This window comes from Lissotriton helveticus, chromosome 11 (assembly GCF_964261635.1).
Source record: "Lissotriton helveticus chromosome 11, aLisHel1.1, whole genome shotgun sequence".
Classification (NCBI taxonomy): domain Eukaryota; kingdom Metazoa; phylum Chordata; class Amphibia; order Caudata; family Salamandridae; genus Lissotriton; species Lissotriton helveticus.
The window spans coordinates 838,787,401-838,813,607 of record NC_136072.1 but is presented as its reverse complement, the minus strand read 5'-3'; the positions used below and the strand labels follow the sequence as shown (position 1 = coordinate 838,813,607).

General features: G+C 43.2%; 1 protein-coding gene and 1 long non-coding RNA gene across 3 annotated transcripts in view; one reads left to right on the top strand and one right to left on the bottom strand.

The window, feature by feature from the left end:
* Nucleotides 1–26,207, top strand: part of AIFM3 (AIF family member 3) — a 337,117-nt gene that overhangs the window by 214,274 nt on the left and 96,636 nt on the right. For both annotated transcript variants that reach the window (XM_078667038.1, XM_078667037.1), the window contains exons 9-11: nucleotides 2,395–2,481; nucleotides 10,003–10,094; nucleotides 21,131–21,261. In XM_078667038.1, the coding sequence (XP_078523164.1) occupies nucleotides 2,395–2,481; nucleotides 10,003–10,094; nucleotides 21,131–21,261 (310 nt within the window). The remainder of the gene's footprint in view (nucleotides 1–2,394; nucleotides 2,482–10,002; nucleotides 10,095–21,130; nucleotides 21,262–26,207) is intronic.
* The window catches only part of LOC144792156 (uncharacterized), a 60,042-nt gene that overhangs the window by 19,854 nt on the left and 13,981 nt on the right, over nucleotides 1–26,207 (bottom strand). The gene's annotated exons all lie outside the window — the stretch shown is intronic.

Here is a 26,207-nt window from a genome sequence, read left to right as displayed (position 1 = left end):
ACAGACATATAGTTTTACTGGTAAAAATATAAAGCGCATGTTAGACCTGGCACCTTGGCGTGAGTCTCCCTTCCACTTTTTGCTGATGTGCCTCAGATGTTTTGCTGGTGTTAGCTGCTCAGGGCACTGTGCCACTACCAATCAGTGCCACAGTGCAAGTGCTCCCTATGAAAAGTGTACATATAATTGATTTCCATGAGTGGCTTATTTGGTTTACTGTCAGTCCCCAGTAAAGTGCACGAGGAGTGCCAGGGCTTTTAAATACAAATGCTGCTAGTGGGCCTACAGCGCTGGTTGCGCCACCCACAGAAGCAGCCCTTTAAGATGTGTCTAAGGTCTGCCATTGCAGAACCTGCGTGCGGTCTGGTACTGTCATGCTGACTGCACAAGTACACCTACTTGCCAGTCCCTAAAACCTTCCCTTAACTTCATATTAGTCACCCCTATGGTAGGCCCAAGGGAAGGGTGCATTGTAAGCATAAGGTAGGACAAGCCCTGATGTGTGTGCCATGTCCTAATAGTGAATTACAGCCATTTTCGTTTTTCACTATTGTAAGGCTACCTGTTCTCATAAGCCAGAATGGGCTGCTGGAATTATTACACTCTATAATCCCCGCAGGCTCAGGGAACATGGTAGAAAGTCAAGTTTAGTATGCCTGAACTCAGAATAATAAAATACTTCTTTTAGTAAAGTTTATTTTAATATCCTGTGTTTGCAAAGGCTACTTTTAGGAAGTTAGCCTTTGCTTGCCTAACCATTTCAGTCCGCCTCTGCTAGGATGTGTATCTGCTGTCTGGTTACTGTGAGTGACAGGGCTGGGGCTGACAGGTGGTGAATAGAGGGATTACACCAGGATGGGTGGGGGGAGTGCCCCTTGAGCATCTTTATTGCTCATAAACCTTCTGGGCTCCAGCATGATTATTTCTGGGAGTGTTGCAGCAACCCCAGCACCCCTACTTTCAGCGCATATTATTTAATCCATCGTGTTAAAATTGCCTCAGTTCATTCATTTTCTATGATGGTTATTATGAGAAGTTTTTAGAGGGCAAGATAATTAGGTCATTTTTTCATTAATCGTCGACAAATATTCCAGTAAAGGTGTACATTTTTTCATAACTTTCCTTGTGCTAAACCGATGTATACCTTCGCCTCCCGCTGTTAAAAAGCAGGATGAGTTTTGATGTGCTTTGCGACAGATTGTCAGTGTGGTTATCACCATCGTTGTACTATTTACTAGGAAACATCCCATACACAGAGAGCGGTCACATCAGTGTTAATTTGTAAAACAAATAAGTGCCAGGGCCCTCGTCAGGAGGTCACTGCAGCTTAACTTTATTCGTTCTGCCTTAAATTGATTTCTTATTGCATTTGTTGATTTGTGGGCGCTTATCCCACAATCCCTATCAACTCTTTTAGGGCATTTTAGTTCTGTCCTTTGTTATTTAGCCCTCCCACCGCTCTCACATGTGTTTCTACATTAATCCACGATTTTTCAGGCTCTTTCATTCTCATTTGCTGTGCCCGTTTGACCTGCCATCCAACTGGCTTGTTGAACAGTATTCAACCATTACTAACAGATGACCAGTTAACCTTTGCGAAGGTCTGTGGGAGCACATCACTTCATTTTTAGTAACGTTTGAGCCAGAAACAATGTTTGTTAAAATCTGCAGATTATGCAGCAGATGATGGATTATGTGACACATTCTGCACATCTATAATTATGTGAAAAAAAGCAGCGGCCACAGGATCGTATAATTTCAGAGCCTCTGCTCTGTCCCTACTTGGGAGGTGGACTGGCAAAGACCCACACAGAGAAGATTGCCACTGGAGAGGGTAAAGCGGCAAAGTGCTACATATAAAACGTGGAACATTTCTTGATGGTTTCCTCTTATGTAGCTAAGGCAGGTATTTCCCTACCTTGCTCCCAAATTCTTCTTGCCCTTTGGTGATATCAGTACACCTCAGGTCAAAGCCACGCTCATCAGACAATTCTGCCATCAGCTTGAGGTCCCAAACCTCCATGTAAGCCTACCACCAGAGCCCTTCTCCACTCTGCTCTAAATTTAGCACATGATGCTGCACCCTTCTTCCCTCCCCTACCACTGCACGTACCCATTGTAACACCACATCAAATATAGTACTCTGCTGTTATGTAGCAAGTTTCTTGCTCTATAAAATAATGAACTCATACATACATACATACATACATACATAGAAGAATGTTGAAACCATTCATTGGTGTGGCGCTTAGAAGAATGTTGAAACCATTCATTGGTGTGGCGCTCTAGAAAGGGGAATTGATTGATTGTGCTCTGGATCACGTTGAAGAATGTTGCCCTGGAGGGTATGTTCAAACTAAACATTCTTCTCTCGTCTTCTTATTGGTGCCGCAGTCCATGGACACACATCCAGACCAGCTCGTTTTGCGCTCCAAAGAATTCTTCCACACCCATGATATTGAGGTGCTCACAGAGACACAGGTAAGGAATAGAGAGAGGGATCCATTTGGGTTGCGGGTCAACATATGGTAATTTTGGTCGGCCATGAACCATTCCATTTTGGGTTGTGTGTTTTCTATGTGTACTTTATGACCACGGACAATGCTCCAGCTTCACCACTGTGTGGTTTGAGGAAGCACACCGGACAAGTCTGCTGTTTGCGGTTTGCCAGGGTTCATACCTATATATCTACCATAGACTAGCTACTAGCAAAGGTGCTGCAGCACAATACACAAACATACACTGGAAGCACGGGGAAACCACCACCAACATGTTGAGGGTGCATGACCCACCGCTGTGCTCCAGATTGCGGTGGTCAACCAGTGGTCAATATTCGTAACGCTTCTGGATCAATAGACATTGGATTGCTTCGCGCTCTGAATATAGACCATATTTTCTTCCATCTGTGTAATAATGCAGCAGCTGATTTTGAATACCAGATTGGGTGCGAATGGTGTTAGTCTATGTTGTATCCTTTTTGAGAATATTCATGATTATATTTTATACCTTTTTATATTATGTCCTTTGGATCTCAAATAAATATCATTTGAACTTAATCCAGCTCAGTATCCTCATGGAGTCCGGCAGTTGCCTCTGTGTATTAGAATTACGTTCGCTATTGTGAGGGCTTTAAATCTGGGTGGACATTGGTAACAATCGTGATGATATATTGTGATGTAGAATGATAACAAACTTGATAGTGTGTGAATGGAGACGACTAGTGCAATTATGGACCAGTTTTAGTGGAAGGAATTGACAGTTATGACCCATGCATTTTACTTAGATGTACTTGGTAAAACATTTTACTGGGCACATACCAAGACTGTCATGCATTTCCATTTATTGTAGGGAGGTCTGGCAACTTTTCTCCCTAAGTGCGCACACAAAAATACACATTAACTTTAAGACTTTATTTTAAGTCTGTTTTAATGCCGAGTGCATATAGCAAGACTAATTCAGAAATCAATATTATTGTAGCAAACATGAAAGCACAGAATGTAAAAATGATGAATGCAGACAACAAACTAAATGGTTAATTTTTAAGGACCCGGACATGCCAAATCTTTAGCATCAAAGGGTTTCCGCTGTGAGGGTTCAGTATTTCAGTAAAGTCGACACACATGCATACTTGAACAACTTCCTCTATTGTTTTAACTCTGAGGGCTGTCGTCAAGAATAGGCCGAATTATTTCTCCCTAAAGGACTGGTGTGAGAAGATGATCTCGATGCAGCCAAGTTGCCATGTTGTTCTGGAAGTGCCTTCAAAGTCCCAAGTGGTCCTATTGAGAGGGCTGTGAACAGCTCTTTTATATTCTCTAAAAGGATGTATGACTTTACAACGCATGCTTTTACCACGCATGCTGTTACAACGCAGTTTTTACAACGCATACCATTACAACGCATAGCGCTTTGGGGTGCTGGATAGTGAATAGATTAATTTACTATTCCAACTCCAGTCTCCGTGGACACTAGGGAAGGTGTTGGATAGTAAATTAAATCTATTCCCTATCCTAGAGCGCCCCCCAGCGCAATGCGTTGTAATGGTTTTCGTTGTAAAACCTGCGTTGTAATAGCACTGCGTGGTAAAAGTTGCATTGTAAAGGATGTTTCCCTCTCTAAAATGCTTATTTTGAGAAAAATAAGTAATTTGTGTAACTCATGACACCAGGAGACAGAGCTCATGTTAAAACCTAAAGCTATTGTGCCCTTTTCTAAGCACCACCTTTTCAAATGAATACTTGATTATTTACTACCAGATTATATAATAAATATTATGCACATTGTTACATATTAATAAACATGACTTCATCTATTTAAAATGAATAACAATAAATTTGGCCTTAGGCCTAAATGAGCCACCAAGCAAAAACAAATGCATGATGATAGGGAGCTCCTAAGAGACATACAAGGCAACACGTGGAACAAAATGGGCTTAGTAACAGTCTGGGTCGCATACAGCATGAATTGGGTAATTCGCTTAATTTCTAACCTGATGTATCCTAGAAACTGTTTGCACTTGGCTCTAGATGAAGCTCTGGAGTTGTCTAGATTTTTTTATGTGGAACTGGTTTAGAGTCTATACTGTATCTGGGTTTACTTGGTAAGTGATATTTGTTATACCCATATGAATCTGGTTAGCAATGCATTCTGATGGATCTAGACAGTAATTGTGCATTGGAATGAGCTCAGTAACAGTCAGGGTTATATTCAGATAGAGCTGGGTAATGGCCTGGGTTGTACGTAGATAGAGGGTGTTAAAAGGCTGGGCTTGTATCCAGATATGGTGAATAACAGACTGGGCTCATAATCAGATTGACTCTTTAACAGTGTGAGTTGTATATGGATAGCGATTGGTAATTGGGCTTGTTGTCAGACCAAGGTAGTTGCCTGAGTTCTACATGGATGGAGCTGAGTAACAGACTTGATTGTGTTCTGAAGAAGCAGTCTTGCAATCTATCTGGATGAAAGGGTAATGGTCTACGGTTGTAAACTGATGCTACACCCCTTCTTAGGCATGGTTGTATTAGGCATGTGCAGTGGTGGTTAGCTGCAGGGCCTGTGGCCAGGCCCTGCGGCCAATCTCCCACATGCAGTCAACCTCACTCTGTGCACCGCTTTCGGCCAACTCTCATAAATGCAGCCAACCCTACACTGTGCAGGACCATCAGTCAGGTACGCCTGGGGACTGGCCACATGGCCTCGCCTGCGGACTGGCCCTGTAGCCAACCCTCCCAAAGGTAGCCAACCCCACACTGCACACGACTTTTGTCCTTGTGTGGCAGGGGGGTGGCCACAGGGCCTTTTTGTTTTAAATGGGAGGGAGGTTGCAGGGCCCCCTCCTCAAATCTAGTATGGACCTAGCGACTCCTTCCCCAAGGGCAATATACGTTTTAAAGAGGAGGGCTCCCTCCCCAAGACTTATTAGGCCCAGGGACCTCTTAACTCAGGGCTGTTTTTATTCATCAAAGAGGAGGGAGGCTTGTGGATCTGTGGATCTGTGGCTCTGCGGGGGGGGGAAAAAACAAGCAGTTTCCCGTGCTTGTTTAAAATGTCCCCACAATGGGTCAGGTTCCAGGCTGCATTAATATATCTAATTGTGGGAAGAGGGTGCATGTGGCCCCCACCCTGGACTGATGTTGGCCCCTGGGACCCCATTTTCTGGGGCCTGGGCTTAATGTAAATTGGAAGGGGGGCATGCGACCACCCTTCCGGGCCAAGGTCGGCCCTGGGGACACCCCCCCAGGGTCTGGATGTGTAAAATGAAGGGGAGGGGGACACTAGGCCTACCCTAATTGGCCATTTTCAGCCCCGGGAATCCCAACCCCCCAGAAAAATGGGACGGGATGAGCTGCTTCCCTCCTGACACTATTAATAGCCCTGGTGACTCCATCCCCCACAGACGGCTACAGCTATGTCCTGGGGTGACCACCCTTGGAACATAGCAGTTTACCAGTGTTTCCTCTTGCTTGGCCGGAGCAATTTCAAAGTTTCCGCCAAGTGAGAACAAGTCAGCACCCAGTGGGTGGGAGCATGAAAAATGCTCCCACCTGCTGGGAGCGGACTTTTCATCTGTTTCCATGCCCGCACTGAAGCGGGCAGGGAAACAGATGAAAAGATTGCTCCCGTCTGTAGGGTTCAGCATTTGTATCTGCTCCTTGTGGGCTGGAGCAATGCCAGCTCCCGCTGGAAGCGGGAAGCTAACTAGGGCCACAGAGGCATTGGGGCGGATCCCATCATTGGTGAAGAGGGTGCCCTGGGTCACACCCACAATTTACTGGGCAGGTCAGGTAAATGGGGCTGATATAGGCTCGGGGAGGGTGGGCCACGTCCCCCTCTGCTCCTTTATCATATGGCTTGGCCACGGGAGATGGGCTTCCTGGAGCCAGAAACTTGTCTGGGGAGGAGGGTTGCGTGCTTCCCAATAAATTCACTAGTGGACCCAGATGATGTGGTCCCCGAGGCCAAAAATGCCCTGGCGAGAGGGGTCATGGTCCCCCTCCCCTAAAAAATGTTTAGTGCCCAGGGGGAAAGGATTCCAGGGGCCGAAATAGGCCTGAAGAGGTGAGCTTTGTGCCCCCCCCTTTCTTGGATAGCTGCCTTGGGGGCGGGGGCGTGGGCCACAGGGCCTGCCTGAAGCTCAGGCCCTGTGGCCAATCACCCCCATGCACGGCCGGCCATAGGGCAGGCCCAGGTGAATGGGGCTGATATAGGCCCGGGTAGGGTGGGCACGTCCCCCTCTGCTCCTTTATCATATGGCTGGGCCACGGGAAATGGGCTTCCTGGAGCCAGAAACTTGTCTGGGGAGGGGGGTTGCGTGCTTCCCCATAAATTCTCCGGTGGACCCAGGGGATGGAGTCCCCGAGGCCAAAAATGGCCTGGCGAGAGGGGCCATGGTCCCCCTCCCCTATAAAATGTTGAGTGCCCAGGGGGAAGGGATTCCAGGGGCCGAAATAGGCCTGGAGAGGTGAGCTTCGTGCTCCCCCTTTCTTGGATAGCTGCCTTGGGGGGTGGGGGGGGGGGTTGGCCACAGGGCCTGCCTGAAGCCCAGGCACTGCGGCCAAACCCCAGCCATGCATGACCTTAGTCTGCGCACAGTGGCAGTTGGATTAACATATGGTAACTAAATATTACTTGACATTAAAAAACTAGAAATTCACTGAAAGAACGAAGGTCACAGGCATGTTACAGATAGGAAATGCCATTAAAAACAGTAGAAATTCAATGAAAAAAACAAGGGTTTACTGGGATGATATTGTTAGGAAATAAAATTTTAAAAATAATTGAAATTCACTAATAAAACCAGAGGTTACAGGGATGTTATTATTAAGTTCGGATTTTACACACCCAAAACCATAGCAATTCAGCAGTTTTTGTTCTTCTTATCTCAAGACACTATAAATTGTGTCCTAAGGTAAATTATTGAAAAGAAAACTGTGCATGGCAGGGGTGTGTGTTAGTATAGTGTAGAAGTCTAGGCCTAGGACAAGGACAGTAGAAAGATTGTTAAGAGAGTGCATAGAATACAGTAGTAGTGAGAACTTTTGTAGGAGCAGAACAACACTTAGGCCCTGATTCTGGGATCGGCAGTCCAACTGCTGGACCAGTGTTGTGGCAGTTGGGAGAATGCCGCCAAGCTGGCGGCATCCTGACTGCTGTATTTTGAGTGCCCCACCGGGCTGGCTGTGTTGGCAGTGCCACAGAGGCGGCATGCTTCGGCTCATAGAGAGCCTCAAACATATGCCGCTGCTGTGGCAGCAGCTCTGCACATCGGTGCACTGTGTACCATGCACCATGTCGTGCATGGCACACACTGCACGCACAACAGTAAAAGCAGAGGGGGCACAACATTGCCACCATACACTTTGCCCAATAGACAAAAGTGCCCTGTGACCCTGTTTGGGGCCCCTTCTCTGCCTTCCTGCCAACCTTTTTATGGCGGGCACCCCGACATGAAGAGGTCAGCAGTAAGGAATGTTGGAATCTGCACAGCAGTGCTGGCATTGGCACCACCGCCAGAGACAGCCGACTTTCCCTACCACCTTCCCGTTGGGATCCAGGATCCTCGTGGTGGCTGTGGTCTTGTGGCTGTCAGACCACCCTTTTTGTAAATGGGCTGGTTGGACTGATGAGGAGGTGACGGTCAGACCACCACCGATGGTACAGCAGTCTGAAGACCGTCGTACTCGGATTCTGGCCCTTAGTCTGCCATCAGGCCCCTGGGAGGAGGCGGAGTTAGATGTGATGGGATCTCTGATGAGAGAAAATGTGACACTATATTCTACTGAAAATATATATGTTCTGAAGATATCCAGGGGGAATATGGGGCTAGGATGTTGCACAGTGTTAAAGTTTCAGAAAGAATTATATAGTTGTGAAGGATGTCCAACAACAATACTAGTGGACCCAAAAGAAAATAAGGACTTTTTAAGTACAGGTGGATTGAAAGAAAAAACAAGTGCAATTGGTGATGTTGGAGAAATTCATTAGGGTGCTTAAAGAGAGTAGAGTATTTAATTGGCCAGAAGCTGTGAGAAAAACTGAAAGGACGGGGTACAGAGAAGAGTGTGGGCAGAAAAATACTACTCCACGGGAAAACTCCATGCGAGCCTTCTAGCTGCAGAAAGCCAATTCCACATTTCGTCCAGATTAGATGAAGTAGAACAAGAGACGATGTGTGAGTACTGCCACAGAATGGAGACTAAGAGAAGAACCCTAGCAACAGATTTTATTTTTTGAGTTTGGCAAATTCTTGTTTATGCAGAAAGCCCTGTCGGTGACCAATCACCTTTTTCTATTGGCCATTATTACAGGCTGCCATAAAGGGGTGTGTGGGTGTGCGTGTGTGGTGTGAGTGTATGTTTTTAAAATTATTTTTTCAGGTGAGGCAATTTAAATTGTCGCTCACTAGAGGTGGGCGAGCCACTGAAAGCTCAGACTAGAGTCAGATGCCTGGCTCTGGGTCCGCTCGAGGAGCTTTCATGTGGCTTCTGCCTGCCACCCACCCTCTAACCTAATGCACCAACAATTGATGTAAAACAGGAGAGCTCAAGAGATATACATCTAGTTGCTGAATGGCACAATGTTAAAATAGAAAACCTGGGATTTGAAAGCGGTCCTAGACAGGAGAAGGAAAGATCAGAAGATAAGAGAAGAATGAAGATGGGATACAGTCGAAGAGAGAAACCAAGTGCATAGAGATAACTGGTGTAAATTCACGAAATCGCTAAATAATAGTTAGCCATTTAGCAATCCAAGAGGGAAATTTTTAAATTGTGTGTCAAGATTTGCGTATGGTAAAACTGTGATAGGTTACAGCAATGGGGGTACAAAAAAGATTGGAGTAGTTGTAGCCCGTCAGGGAGAAAGAAGAGTGTATAATTAATGGGACAAAGGAGAATACATACATTGTACACTGTAGGTGTCTTAGCCACATTTTTGGCGTGCAGGAAAATTATTGTATTCTTTCTTTTGCCCAACGTCTTGTATTCTCACATTATCACTTCTTAGTGTTACTGACTTGTGTATACTTTCTTTCCAGGTTTCTTTACTTCTCTTGGTTGTTCTCTCATTGTAAATGTGCTTATTTTAGTTTTTTAGGAAAACAAAAATGGGCAGAATCTTTATTTACAAACATTTGACTATACACTTGAGCAGGGATGAAGGTTTCATACATAGTCAGTTTTTGCTGTCCTTTGGATGGAGTGCTTACTATTAAGATCCTACTCATCTTTTTGTTGCCATATAGTGATGGGATGTGTAATTAGGTATCTTTATTCAGATTTTTAATGTCAGAAATTGCTTCAGTGGACAGGGCTGGTGTCTGTTTGAAAGACATAGCAAAATATAATATGACTGATCTGGAGATGCATAAAAATGGCTTGCCTTGCCATGACCTAACCTAGCCAGGACAGGGTAAGCCTCTACAAGTTGAACTAGTTTGATTGTTATCACCTGGTGCAGCTCATGCTTTCAGTCGTTCACAGGTTGCAGTGTTGATTTCAGGTGGCAGCTCTGGACATAAAGAACAAGACGGCCCTATTCAAGAGCGGCTTTAAGATGGAGTACAACAAGCTGCTGATCGCCACCGGAAGCACGTAAGTTCTACAGGAGGAAGGGCTTTCCCGTGCCACGTGCCAGCAAATGTGCTACTGTACAGTTCTGCAGTCTAGCAGCAAGAAGTTATACCCCACTGTCAATACTTGGGGGTGAGGGGGCCTCCATTTGGGTGCTGGGCGAATAGTTTATGTATATGTGTTAAAGTGATGGTGGAAAATGTATGAGAACTGAAAATGTGTATTCTTGCTGACAACTAGGCTGTCATTTTGATTGTAAGAATCCTGAGAATTCCTACACCTAGCTGCAAATCACAGATACTACAACATGACACAGTGGGGCTTTAGTGCCTGAGGTTCACCAGAGACGAACGAGGAGGAGTGTGATGTGGCGAAAGAGTGAGACGTGACTACACACTGCATTCTGTAGCGCTGAGCACAGCCAGCCTGAATCTGCCCAGACTCTTCCACTCTGAGGACTGCCAGATATAAGGTGGCCGAGGCCTTTTTGTTGCACTCCAGGACTCCTCACAGCGATGAGCCCAAATGAGCAACAAACTGGAAGATTTATGCGAGAAGAGAACGAGAGATGGAGCATCAGAATGCCTGGGAGATGCACTTCCCATCCTCTTTAGATTGTAGCTCATTATTGCAAGGGGATGAGAAAAGAGGCGCTAGCGATGTACGCTAATTGGTTCCATTTTATAATCTGGAGGCTTGGATGGTGCACCTGGATAGCTATGTTGGTTTGCTTGCTCCCTGCAAAATATTATGATTGATTGAAAACATGTTGAAACGTGGAGAAATCAAAAAAAGCCTGTTGAAAAATATTCAAACCAGCCTCACTCTTTTTTCCCTAGCTATCTCTCTCTCTATCTCTCTATCTATCTCTCTATCTCTCTATCTCTCTATCTCTCTATCTCTCTATCTATCTATCTATCTATCTATCTATCTATCTATCTATCTATCTATCTATCTATCCATCCATCCATCCATCCATCCATCCATCCATCCATCCATCCATCCAGCCATCCATCCATCCATCCATCTGTCTGTCCGCCCCAACGTCCCTGCTGTTCCTGCAGCAGTTAACTTTAGTGAGGTGAGGAAGGTGACAGAGAAGCCAGCATTGAGCCTGGGACTTCCCAAGCCAGCCCCAGTAGCCACGCGAAAATCCCCAGTGGGATCAATGTCCAGTCCAGATATGACTGAAAAACAAATGAAACGTTGGGGTTTGGGTTCGTGTAGCATGATAACAGCTCCAAGAAGAGTCTGTCATTTTTTCTCACTATATAATGGAGAAGGAACCCCCTGGAGCAAAAGTATGAGTTAAAGGAAGGTGAAGTGCCTCAACACTGGAGATCTGGTCAACTGCAGCGCTTGGCTCCTCCAGTGTAAATGAACCACTGAGATAGAAAAGAAAAGCTCAGCTATCTGTGCTATTGTAAAAAGAAGGAAGACTCCACGAGCCCTGGGAGACCGATCCTAGAGGGAAAGTTAGATGTAGAAGGTAGAATCCAAAGGCCCTGTCCCAGGGCACTCTAAAGGGTGATGAATCTAGTTGTAGATTTTCCAATAATTGAAGGAACAAGTAAAGAGTGCACCAATGCGGATCAATAATAACGGTGATTTGTGTTCCAATAGGTATTCGCCACCATAAAGGGGCTCCACAGTAAGGTTTCTGAAGTGAAGTCCATAGTCATTTAAATCCACAATTAAGGCACACCAAAAGCAATATAATATGATATATCTGTGATCCAAAGCAAGTCTCTAGGGGGGGGGGGGTTGACACCATACGTAGGGCAGCCTTGATAAGCCGCTAAATTGTCACGGTCTCGGACCACGGAGGCGACTGACGTTCTTCGAGGTGCGGGGGAGGCTGTCGTAGATTCCGTGGTCCGAGACCGTGACAATTTAGGGGCTTATCACGGCCGCCCTACGTATGGTGTCAACCCCCCCCTACAGACTTGCTTTGGATCACAGATATATCATATTATATATCTTTTGGTGTTCCTTAATTGTTCCTCCAATTATTGGAAAATCTACAACTAGATTCATCACTATTTTCTGCCCTGACTAAGTTCCCTGGGTAGGAACCAAATGCGTTGGCTGTCTTTTGCATTATCTATCACGAAGAATAATAAATTAATTCCAAAACAACTTCATGCCTCGACCTATGACTGCATAACTGGTGCTGCCTCCACGCTGTTTGAAGTTTTTCTCTGGGAACCAAGCACAGCAGATCCCGGAGGCCTTCTCTGCACAGACTTTACGACATTTTTTGGGACTGTATGATTGAGGTGCTCAACTTGTAGTCAGCTGTGTTGGTCATTACTTTCACTCTAAAGGGTGAGCTCAACCCATGCAAAGAAGGAAGAGTCTTAGATAGACTCCATGACGTGCACATTAATGACAGAGACAATCCCATGGACATATTTGACGCAGGAAACATCTTGGAGTTTGGCCATACACCACAACGGTGCCATGACAGAACTCGGGGTGGACTAAACAGAGCAAATGGCAACTCGCAATAAAGCTCTAACAAACCCCTAACAGGCCTTTAAGTGTCATGATGACCAAGTCATTGGAAATACATTTTGAAATGTTTGGTTTAATGCATAGTTCACATGCTGTGGTCAGCTGTGGGAGACAAAAGTAAAACTGTTAGCACTACCTAGAAAACCTGTTGTTTTTGTTAGTAACTTGATAAGCTTGCAACCACAACAACACGATTCCTTTCTGCAGGAAGACATCTCCCACTAAGATCTTATATACTTGGGGGACACTAGGATTTCCTACTTCAATAGTATTCTGTTTTTTATAGAGTACATTATCCAAAAGACTCAACATTGAACGTTTGTATACACAATCATTATTACCTCATCTAAACTACTGCTCATTTTTACTGACGTTTTGTAAATATGAAAGGCTGAGTCAATCTTGTCAGTATTCAAACCTGCTAACTCTTTTTTTCTATACATTTTTTATTTGAGCAGAGCATATGGTTCATGATACATTATATACTTAAAAACAGTAAGACAGCTTTTAGCTAGAACAGCTAATCTTATAATCATTCAGAAAGCAAAGCGCAAAGTGCAAATTTACCTTATTACATAGCAGCAATGAAAGAAAAGAGACTTCCTAATACGCCTAAAATGCAAAATCAATAAAATGCTAAACCTACAACCTGCTAACTCAATGGGGATCTCATGCAGATCACAAGCCTCAACAGCCAGTGCCTAGTTCTCTGAGCTTCCTTACCAGCTTCCTTACCAGATGAACTGCAAGCTCTGTGGCTTATGGGCAATAGAAGTGTGTGTTTGAAGTGCTACAGTCGAATTTGTTCGTTTGTAGATTTGGCACATGATTTTATTTCTTAAAAGAACTTTTTAGGTTGAATTACTTTGTTGATTTCTCATATAAGACATTCACTGCATTCCTCGACATAAAATTAAGGTTTGCTTGTGGATTGGAATTCCAGTATTTGTGCTGAATTCAAAACTTAGAAGGGAAAACATGCAGTAAATTCCGATACATACAGAATTCAGGGTACAAAACACCAGATTACATGTAATTCCTAACTGTTCTGACAAAAACGTCTAATATGGGACATTGACAGAACCCAAGCCACTTGTACGATGCTAGAGTGACAACATGAGTTGAATTAATGTGTTTCCTGCCAATCGTAGCCTGGCTGAAGGATTACTGGCCCTTGATATCAAGAAGGCATTTCATTGGGTTAACTGAGATTACCTACTGCTTTGTTGCTTTGTTGAATGCTTTCAGCATTTTGGATCCCTGCCAAGTGATCTGCATGTTCTATAACAGCTTGATCTCTTCAACACTTGAAAATAATCTTCGCTGCACTCTAACATCTAGTGCGGTGAGACAAGATTATGATCCATCTCTTGTCTATGTGATTTAGTCAATAAATCTCTATTGGCTTCGAATGAAAAATGAGACGGTTTAAGGGGGCTTCTAAAGTTGAAGGTATCACTATAAAATGTTCTGCTGTAGTTGTCTCACTTTGCAGTGAACAGTTTACAATCCAAATAAATTGTCCACTACTTAACCTATTCCAATTAATTATGTTATTGTTCGCAGCTTTTTACTGGATCACAAACACTTGGATAGCACAAGACGGGCCCATGGCACTGCGGCAAGTGTTAGATTTGAAAAAGATCTATATAGACCCTTCATCAGTCTATTGCAAGTTGAATATTAGAGATCCAGATGACCTATATGAAAATCTGAATGCAATGGAATGATGGAAGTAGAACAAAGGGCGTTCTCTTCGCAATATGGAACCCTCCTTCAACAGACAAGGAAGGGTACAAGTGGCCCTTCATTCGTCAGTCTTCCATGAGCAGCCCATGTAAGAGGCCATTCTTTATCTCTAGAATTCTAAAAAAAGGTGGATGGGGTCCTTATACACAATAAGTCTTCTTGAGGTCTGCCTATGTACCTCTTCGGATCTCTGTTGTGGAAAGACCAGTTATGGAAAAAAACACTTACGATGGTCTTGGGGAAAACTCATTTCTTATCATTGGTTGGCTTTTTTTGTCAATCTCCTTTGATTACTTCTTGCTAAGTGGCTTTCCTTCCTTTTTTCTGTTTGTCCCTCTACTGGAGCATTGATTATTTACCATCTTTTTGATTGGGTGACCTCTAGCCTTCCTACTGGCCACATTCAGGGAGCTACTATTTTCTTTGGCGTTTAAGACTCTCTTCTCCTCTCCTCTGTATGCTGCCTCCCCTTGCACTTCCATGCTCTCCTTGTTGCGCTACCACTCTTCAACTTTCCTGTTGCTTCCTCATCTCTCTCATCCACTCTATTTTTGATATAACCACCTGCTTCTTTTCTTCTCCCCCACTTCATGCCTGCTATCGCCACACATCAGCAATGCTTACCTGCTTCTCCCACCTTACTGCTTTCCATTGCTTCCTGCTCATGCTCGTCCAATATTTGTAATGACCTTTTAAAAAAAACATTGTAGAAAGGCGAGCAGCTGCAATTGGCCACCCATACTGCTCCTTTCTGTAAACATGCTGTTGCGCACCATTTAAATTTAGTTTTTTTAATTTACGACTCCAAGGACATCCTCCATCTCGGAATTGTACATAAAAAAAGCGAAATGGACACCCTGTTATGAGATATATATGGAGGCACGCGTGTACGTCATGAGGCTGGGGCCACTGCAGGATCATTAAACATAGATGTGTATGCAATCGACATTATCTCCATCATTGTTTAATTTGTACATCGAACCCCTTACAGAAATTCTGCGAAATTCCAAAATATCCTACCACATGTATGCGGTTGACACGCAGATATACATCAAGATCGCATCCTTGGAAGACATCATCCTAATGAATGAAGCCCTCAAAATGACGCTAAAATGGCCATCTATCAATCATCTGAAGCTAAACGCACTTAAAACTGAATTCTTACTTATATCGCCTCAAAAGAACCAAGCAGAAGTGAAGGAATGGTCTAAAATGATCACAGCGTTAAACTGCACTCCCACACTAGTGTACTCGGCAAAATCACTTGTAATCACACTGGATGAGAACCTAAACATGAAAGCCAACATCAAAGCAATGGCAAAAAACGCCCGTTTTCATCTGAGCTACTTAAGAAAAATGAAATCATTTTTGACTGAGTCGGATCTAAAACTAGCAGTACAATCACTGGAAAAATTTCGAGGATCGAATACGAGTGTACAACGTTAGCAGGTCTGCCAAAAATATCGATAGCACCATTGAAAGCATGCCTTAATGCAGCAACAAGACTTATCACCGGAACAAGGAAATTTGACCGTATCTCCCCGCACCTGAAGGCGTTAAATTGGCTACCATACGAAGCTAGAATACAACTAAAAATGGCATGTATTACCCACAAAGCTATTCATCACAACACACCTAGATACCTTGCCCAGAAAATTGAAATATCGGGAGGAAACAGGCCTTCTAGGAGTGCCAAGGATCTGATGCTGAGACCACCAATCTTCAAGAAGAAAAAAACATACGATAGAGCGTTTTCAGGAGCGGCCCCCAGAATCTGGAACTCTCTCCCGCCGAACATTAGAAAAAATTACTAACACTGCAACATTCAAGAGAGAATCTAAGATCTTTCTCATGAGTAAGTTCCTACCATAGACAAGGCAATCCATCACCTGACTTAAAGGATACTACATTTTCTAAATATGTGAAATTTATAGGAAATCACCAACTCTATATTGATACTGTACGCTATACATACTCCATAACCTATCTCAGATCACTGTATACTATCGTACTGTACATTATGGAAAGACGTGTATGTAATATTACTGTATTTCTTGGTGTGTTAAGCGCTCTGATACCTAAGGGTCTTGTTCGCGCTATAGAAAACTTTAAATAAATAAATAAATATGACTCAAGCACCTGTTTACAAGATTGTGCTAGCCTGTGTTCATTGCCAATGCAAACCATTTTTGTACTTTTACCAATGCATTGGCAAAGCTGAAATGTGAGATATATTGGCTTTGCCAAAGATTGTTCAAACTACCGGGCCTTCACTGAGCATCCATCAGAAGGGTGCAAATGTCCTGCTTGTCCTCAAGTCCCTCCTTCAGAAGTCCATAGGTGGAAAGAAAGTGGCTGTAGTTCCCACATGGAACCTAGTACTCATAAGTAACACTAAGGGTCACAGAGTCACTTCATCTTTCAGGGCCTTCGCTGGACGTAAGAGAAATCATAGAGGTGCTCTTGTCTCAATCTTTGAGTAGAGAATGCAATGCCTCTTCATCTCGTGATTTTCCCAGCTGAAGGAGTGGAAAAACCCCAATGCTCTATCTTGTTGATGAACATTGCATTACTTTGTATTTTAGACCTTGAGGTTGGAGTGTTGTTTGATGGCGAGCCAACGCACAGATACTAGGGCTGTGAATGGATCGTCCAAAGCCAAAAATGAGCATGTCACCAAGTTCTGAAATACATATACTTTTACATTTTCCTACCTCTAAGAGCAATCTGGCTTTCAGGAACAAAGTCTTACAGTGTGTAATGGAAATGAACTGAAGATATAGATGGCGTTAGCTTTCTGAATAAGCGCTACTGTGAAGCATTGTTTATGATTACGTCACCAGACCAATCCGTTCTTGGAGGGAACTGAATAGATTTTTTAAATCTGGAGAGGGAATATTTTAGAATGTACATCATCCCTCATCTTCTGGACACAGCAGGAAAAGGTTCAGTAAAAAAGTGGTGGCAGGAATCTGCACAAGACGATTGAGGTGGCCATAGTGGTGGACTATTGGACATAACAAAACAATTTTGTGAGATTGCATTGATTTTTACCGACTTATCTGAATGTGCCATGGAGGCCACAGTTACACCTGGATATCCCAGTGGTATGTCTTTGTGAGATGTGTCAGGGGGCAGTGTTTAGAGGCATGCTGGTATCATGACATAACACATAAAGGGGAAAAGATAATACAGCGGTGCACAAATTTTAATAGTTTTCCTCCACAAAGTTCTTCTTCAAATTTTGCAAGCTTTGCGTACTTTGGGAAGCTTAACTTGGAAGAAGGTGGTTCTGAATAAGTAGTAATGGCAGAAAAGCAGAACAGTTCCTTAGTTCTTCTGCTGACCTTCCTGTAAAACCTCTGGTCTTTTAGGCAATATATTTGGAAAATGATGCTGCATAAGCACGTAGACTTCTAATATTGACTTCTTGCCATGGCTGGGGATGCAAGCCTTGCAATCTATGCTCAGTCTCGCAGGACATTGTCTCCCGCCTCCTTGCTGCTGCTGACCAGGCCAAATATTTAGTCAAAGAAAACACTTTGGGGCAGATTACGAGGTTGGGCGGACCTTATCGGTTGGAATGGCTCGACCATAGGTTGGGGGTTCCGACATCCCAATTTGGATGCGACCACACATGGGGGGTTGGAAACATCCATTTCATTATGGCAGCTTGTGCAGCGGGCAGAAAACGCCCGCAGCAAAAGCTGCCATAGTGAAATGGATGTATTTAAACATCACTGCACCTTGTGGCAGGCACCTCACGGTTCCTGCCGTATGGTTCAGTGAGGTTTAGTGGGGCACCATAGGTGTCCCCCAGCCCCCAAAGTGGAGGGCTAGGGGGCAAGGAGTCCCTTCTAGGGGCCCCCGAATGTCGTTTTCTGAAAGCCTTTTCATTTCGGAAAGGCCCACATGGAATTGCTGTCTGAAACCGACATCATAATCCCTTTGGCAGAACCGCTGTCATTAAGGGAATATGTTGTTATTCTGATGCACCAACGGGCTCCTTGAGGCAGTTGGAAGCGCTGCAGATGGTCCCGCCGGCTTATGCCTCCGCCCGCTGCATTATAGTGCAGTGGGTGGATCACATGGGCAGATTTCGGTGGGTCATTTGTTTTTATCCGTATTCTGTAGTGTTTCTGTGGTGCAGCGTGTACTCCATTGTTTACAGCATAGCGTTGGTACCAACCTTCTCAGGCAGACACCATTCCTACTTCATACTCTGCCTTACTGTCTTACGAAGCTCAGAGACCAGAGGAGAGGCACAATTATCCCACATACATCCAAAACCAGAGTGGGGAAATTGTACAAACTCTCCTGCAGGACTCTTATCTTCATCCTAGTCCTTTCCACTCTCTCAAACCCCCTTTAACTCACTGGGTCAATTACCTGCATCTGCGGTGGTGAGCAGTGACTCCTATTCACTTATCTGCATTCTCACCTGTATCTAAAAACTCTGTTACATTTGCTTTCTAGTAGGATGACAAAGCTACAAAGGTGAAATGAAGGCACAAATTCAACTATTTTGTAGAGTTTTGAAGGAGGCGTGGATGGCATTGAGTAAGTAGCCTCTATGAGGAAATCCCAAAGATTGGATTCCAAACCTTGAGGCTCAGTGTCAAGATCTGAAGGAGCAAACCCTGAAACCCTTCTGTTAGGGGTACTAGAATGGCTTCTGTGGGAAGAGAAGTATGAGGATTTTGTGAAGTGCAGTGGCACAACTGGTTCTCCCATCATTTTACACACAACCACCTGATGTCCAGAGATCCCACCTGGCACTTGCCAGACATATCTTTTATAACTGCCCAGGAAAAGACACAGAAGCAAGCTCATTTGAATGCTAAGGCTAACTCTCAGTTTTGAAATGAGCTGTCTTCATAAAATATAGAGCCCTTGGTTGAGTTAACAGGAATTATATGAAATGGCTTGGGTCACAGGTCCTTCTGATTTGCCGTATCTGGTGCAGTATGGGGCATCGTTATCTCAGCAGCGTTATTTTTAGGAAATTGTAGACATCCACCAAATCGATCAGCGACAGACACCATTTTGTGGAGAATGGACTTGTTCCTTATGATCTTGCGGGGATGGACTGTGAAAGTCTAAATGCCAGCTGGGTGTCAGCTCCTTAGATGGAACAACTTACCCAGAGGTTGCTATATTGTAAGGAAGACACTTGGGACCTCTACGGGATACCACAATCTAGACTTCAAGACCTGGATTTGAAGGGTGGACCTGTGACCTATCTTCTGTGAATGATCTGAATCCGGTCCACACACACCCCGAAACACCTACTTCAATGAGTCACACATATCAATATTACATGCACATATTTCACTTGAATTTCCACAACTGGTCACTGACAGACTCTGAGCATGTATGTGTTTGAGGGTGCGATGTTGGATATGGGTGGCATATCTATTTTAGGATCAGGGAATGTACTAAAGGCCCCATTTAAAGTCCGGCAGAGCAGGAGAACCACCATAAATCTCTGGTGCTCCTGTCCCTCTAAACGTATGGTTCCAGTGCTCTTTCTAGCTTTGGTTGAAATCATTGTGGTTATGTCAGTGGATCCTTTGCTGGCTCTGCCAGTGTAAACCTTTGACCTTGGAGCCCATCTGCCATTTTGTAGCAATATTTAGGGTGGGATGACTAGCACTCACCTTTCCAACCCGAGACAACCACTGGTCGTAAGCACAATGATCCAGGGTAGGGAACACACACCATGGCTCCCACGCACAGGCAGAAAGTTCTCTGCACATCATAGCCATTGTATTTTTTGGGTTCCTTAAAACAAAAAAGCTTTGCTGAGAAATTCACAGAGCTCCCCATCTGTCTATTGATGATCTCGATACAGGATGGACCAGAATATCTTATCCTAAATATTGTCTGACAAAATATAATTTTCTAAATGTTATAAAAAATATAGATGGTTGTAGGTATTAGAAGTTCAGCCTCCAATGGAGCACTAAAGATATGCATGTCAGGCAATATTTAGTTATAAATATTCTGACATGCTAGCATCACTAGAGTAGCAAACCAGGCAAGCAAGTGTGATATCCAGACCACTCTAGGCAAGCAAAGTCCCACGGCTAGGACTTCAGCCGGTTATGGAGGGCTCTATCCTTCTGGCAGCCTTAACATGGAAGTTAGTAGCCCCCAAGTCTCAATCCCCGCAGCATCATCTTCCTCTCTGAGCAGACTGATAAATGTATCTATCAAGAAGAGGCTGCAGGAGACTTCTCACAGTAGAGATTTTAGATGAGACTTCTCACAGTAGAGATTTTAGAGGGGGTCTGACCTGTTCTGGTAGTTTCTAACAGTGTACCATTTTTTCATCCTCTGTCATGCCTTGATTCCTTTCACTCTCATCTCTCAACCCCTTACGTTCACCCTCTGGTGCTCCTTCCTGCCTTCTCCTGCTCCATCTTCTTTTCTACTGCCTACATTATTCCCTGTTAACTAACCACCTTGCATCTGTTTACCCACAAAGAGGTATTGCTCCGAAGGATGATATACTAGTGTTTTGTTGAATTCAGGCCCATGCACACAGCTTGTTGCTCATTTACTCTGTTTTATCCATCCTTTAACTCTCCTGGACTTCCTCTTCCATCCTTCCGCTTCCGCTCAGCAGTTTAAGAAGACATTCTGGTCATATACAGCAGTATTAAATAGCCAACATACCATCTAAAAAAATGTAACATTTAAAGGTAGCTCAACGTTATGAATAAATAAGAAAATTATTATTAGAAATCAAAAGTAACTGTAATCAAATGTAAAACTTTATTTTCAAGGCCTAAAACGCTGACCTGCAAAGGGAAAGAACTTGATAATGTTTTCACCATCCGAACGCCTGAAGATGCCAACTGGGTGGTGAAACTGGCCATGAGTAAGAATGCTGTTATCATTGGAGCATCCTTTTTAGGTGAGCCTCCCTCTCCCCTTCTTAACTTAACTTATTCCCCCCCTTCAAGTAAGCTATGTTAAATTTCTGTACTTAAGGGAGTTTCCTTTTTCCCCTTCTAAAGTGAGTTATGTGGCTTTCCTATCCTTGTTTTTAGATAAGATCCCTTGTACCTTCAAAGATGAGCTAAGTGAGGTTCTAATCTTCCTTCTAGCTGGGTAAGCTTCCTCTCCCCCTTTTTAGAAGAGCTATATGAGCTTTCATATGGTCATCCTCTGTTGACTTCCTCCTACCCTCCTACAGGTGAATTATCGCTCTCCGCAGGTGACCTTCCTCTTCTCTCCTCTTTTTTTAAAATAAAATACACGTTATTGGTTTTCTGAAACATACATGTGAAAGCAAAGTGAAATACAATAACTTTACACCATACCATAATGAAGTCCCCAAGCGGTTCATGGCGGGTCACAAACTTAGGTCATGGACATTGGGGGACGTGCCCCCTGCCAAGTTAAATAGGCCATCGTATTCTCACCATTTGACCCAAATCTTATGACACCTTTGGGGACAGCAGCTGGCAATATAAATTGGTTATTTTTATTTAAAACACCAGCCCATACTGGTCCTCCATACAGATACTGTCTGATTTTCTACTCTTTAATAAATAATGCCATCAATGTGAGCTTTCCTATCCTCTCACTTAGGCCAGCTGAACTAGGTGAACTTTATCTACACTAATTCAGATTCATTAACCAATCATTCAGTGGCTTCACTCAGCGTTTCTACCCTTCTTTTTCTGGCTTCCCATCCTCATTAGGTATGAGCCCTTCTTACTTGGTTTCAATGAGCTAAGTGAGCTTTCTTATCCTTCTTTCCCTCCTCAGGAACAGTACTTGAAATTTCCTCATCCACTTCATAGGTCGGCAATATGTGTTTTCTCTTTAGGTGTCATTCCTTCTTCCACAGTATGGGTGAGCTACTTGTGCTTTTTTTCTTCTTTTAAACTCCTCAGATGAACTATGTGATAATTCCTGAACCGCGCCTCTGCTTAGGTGAGCATATAAGGTCAGCTATGTAAGCTTTTCTTCAATCAGTTGGTGAGCTATGTCAGCAACCCTTCAATTATCCTTAAGTATCGTTCCCTCTCTCCCCTAACTAGGTATGCTGTGTGGTTTTTCATCTCGTGAGCTTTTCTTTAACTCTGCCCTGCCCTCTTATCAGTATAAGTTAAGTTAAAAGCCTGTCTTATTCTCTCTTAACCAAGCTTTGTTTTTTTCTTAGCACCTATCTCCTTCTCCCTCTTAGTTGACCTTCCCACTGACTCTCACTGGCGTTTCATGTCTTTTTACATTCTCATGTTAAATCCCATTATTAGATGAACTTCCATAGCCCATTTCCAATGTGATTCTACATATCCTTTTTTAAGGTCATCTTCCCTTCTCCCCTATTCTTTCTAAAGGCAACCACCAAATTACCAATTTTGGTTGGGCTTTTGTATGCCCTTTCAAATGTAATCCATATTTTCCTTGTAAATTCAGGCTTAGATTGGCCTTCTAAGGGGAGTTGCTTTATTCCCCTTTCTAAGGGGTCCCCCATATAGTTATTGTAAGGTGAACTTTCATATTATGCTTTCAAGAAGAGATCGAATTACGTATTTTCAAGTCCTACTTCTTTATTGTCCATCTAGGTGAATGTCTATGTCTTCCTTCAAAAATTACACTTCCTTTTCTTTCGTTCTTATAAGTAGACCATCTATATTGTTCTTCAATAGTTATTTTTTTGCATTTTCCGTCTGTGGTGAACTTCTGTATGGAAGGTCTTCCATTTTGGTTTTCTAGATTATTCATTTCTATTGCTAATTTTCCTTATTGTATTTCTAATGTGAGGGCCCCTAAACCCTGAAGTTACAGATGAACCTTTCAAAAAGAACTTACATATTGTACTTCCAAGGTGAGCTTTCCTATTAACCTTACGGGGTTAGCTTCCAAAATTAATTAAGTGATAAGCATGGTGTTATCCTCAAGACAGAACTATGAGTGAAATATAATTAACAGTCTATGACAATAACTGAGCGTATACACATAATTCAATGATGCTACACAACTACATAATTGGAGACTAGTAGCAGTTATACTAAGCCCCAAAAAATAAACATAGTGATAGTGAAAAGAGTGTCATTTAAACAAAGGAGCTTGGCTTGCCCTTAATTGTCAGCTTTTGGATCTCTCTTACAGACTAAGGGTGCTAATCGCAAACTGCATTAGTGAATTAATTGGACTACAATAGTACTACTAAAATACTACCAAATGATGGTCACAAAGGCACAACTTTAAATCTCAAACTTTCCCATCTTTTCTATGGGAAGATCCTAACACAGGAAAGCTTGCTACTTAGGGGTCGATTACAATGCCGTTCGGAAGGGCTCCGAATCAGATTCGGGTTTGCCGAATTCGATTCGGAACCCTTGCCTCCGACCGAATCATACACAGTTCCCATCGACCGATTACGATGCCCGTAAACCGCTAAGGCTGTCTGAATCGGTTCCGGAAGGTGTTCGGACATGACACGTCTTTCAAAGCAGATTCGTACAGCTCTATGGACTCGGTTTCTGAGCGAGCGATCACAATGACCGATTCGGCAGCCTTTCCTAATTGGAATGAATCGGCTGCTAGAATCTGTCTTTGGTGGCCCATAGGAGGCCCCGTTCACCCGGGGCCTTCCAAATCAGGTCCGTTGGGGTACCCAAGGGACCTTCCTTTCCAACCATGCACAATGTGGCAGACACCATGGGGTGCCCGCCACAGGGTGCACGATTTTCCGCAACCACCCTTTTTGTCAATTGGAGCCTGTGTTCTCGTTCGGAACTCAGGCTCCCATTGAAGTCACTTGTACCCGGAAGCATCCGAATGCCTCAAAATCGCCCGGTTGCACCCGCCGATTCAAATAGTTCAGAAAGCATTCTGGGACTGATTTGGTAGGAATGCTTTGTGGACAGGATCGTATTCGGCCCTTAAGTAGTAACTAGGAGGGAATAGGAGAAGTGGCTGGAAAAAGGGGCTTACTCACTACTAAATTGGATTGGTATAAGGAGGAGAGTGGAGGGGTTTCAGGCGGATTAGGGTTTAGCGAGGCATATGCATCCACCGACAAAGGAGTAAGCTATTACCAAAACTGCACTTCTAAAGTTACAACTGTCAAAAGGGGACCCAAACCAGTAATAAATTACAACAGCTTAAATATGGAGTACGTCCAGCCCCACACATGGCCAGCCACTGGTACTGCAACACCCTGCCATTGAGAATACTGGAGGTATGGACCTAAAATAAATTAATGCAAAATTATTTAAATTATTTAAAATCGTTACAAGTGGAAATAAATACAATTTAATGCTGCAACAAAATCTAAATATATAATACATATTTGTTTAATTACAAAATATTTCAATAACGTTTTCTGAATTAAAAAATCGACATACCATTTCTATTCAAATATAATGTTAATTCTTTTAATTCATTTCATACATAATTTTTAGTTATTACCTAATACAATTTTTTTTTTACTTTAGGCAGAAGTTTATTTTTTTATTTAATACTGGTCCAGAAAAATAATTGTAATTTATTTTAATATATTACAACAAATTAAAGATTTTAATAAAAATTAAGTAAATTTAGCTGTAGCATTTTTTTTCTTTGTTCTACATCTAAGGTAAGATTTGTTATTGTCCTTTTAAAATTATATTGCTTATTAATCTTCTAAAGAAACCTTCCAGTATGTTACTTCAAAGGTATGCATCATAGTAAAAATTCTTTATTTCCAAGAATTAAACTCTTATAGAAATATTGCAGATTACCCAATTCATTTACATGTAATTACAAATATCATAAATCAGCAGCACATAGGACTTAATTAGATCGATTCAACCAACACATATCTTCAGCCTATGGCGAATATAGAATAGGCCTGGGCGTGAAATTCTGCTCCACTTGCGGAGTTTGTAGAGTTTTTCCCACTCCGCGTAGAGTGCTGAGTTTTTCCTCTCCCGCGGCTCGCCAACTTTAAGTGGGCGAGCGAGGAAAAACGTACTCCAGACCACCTCCCGGTGAGATTTCTCAACGCGGTTGGTCATGGCTGGTTGCTTCTGCTCATGTTGAGAAACATTCCGCTCGCGTTGAGGAGGCTGCCACTTGAGTAGAACATCTACTCAAGTGACAGAAAGAAGCAGCACCTTCTTGCACTGCACGTGGTGCAGTTCATGCTGATTTCAGAGTGCTGGACAAACAACCAGTGCTAAAAATCTGTGTGAGCAGATCGAAGCATCGCCCTCCACTACTTGCAAAACTCCACGTAGCGGGCAGAATTTTTTAGTCACTTCGCTGAGTTCAAACTCTGCCCAGGCCTAATATAGAACAGTACAAAAATTAAAATGTCTTCTCAGTAAAACTCATTAGATAATCACCCACCCATTATCCCACACGTATTAAAACATTTAAAAGAGAACAAATTAGTCAGCAGCTTGCAACTCATCTTGCCAAACAGAAATCATTATACAGTGCTGTGTGCAGAGCCACATTTTTACAATCACAAGGGTCACATGCAATGTAGCCTCACTGATAAAGTCAGATTCCCCATCACAAGGCCAGTGTCGTAACCAAGGCACTCTCCTAATCTAGTCGACATCAGCCTACCAGTTCAAAACATCACTATGGACCTGAGAGAGTTAATAGCAGGGGTCTGATATGCTAAATAATAGAAATCCTGGCATAAGAAGTTATAATGGTACCAATATATACCAATATATGTAATGCCACATATCAGGCTCAAGTCCATTTCTCTCGCCTGTATTCCAAATTTTTTAAAGACAGGTCAGAGAATCTTCCTTTTGTCGAGGAAGAATACACAATTCATCAGAAGGTGGATCAATGAGTACTTTCTACTCCACTTACAAGGACACTGACCATAACCAGGTATGC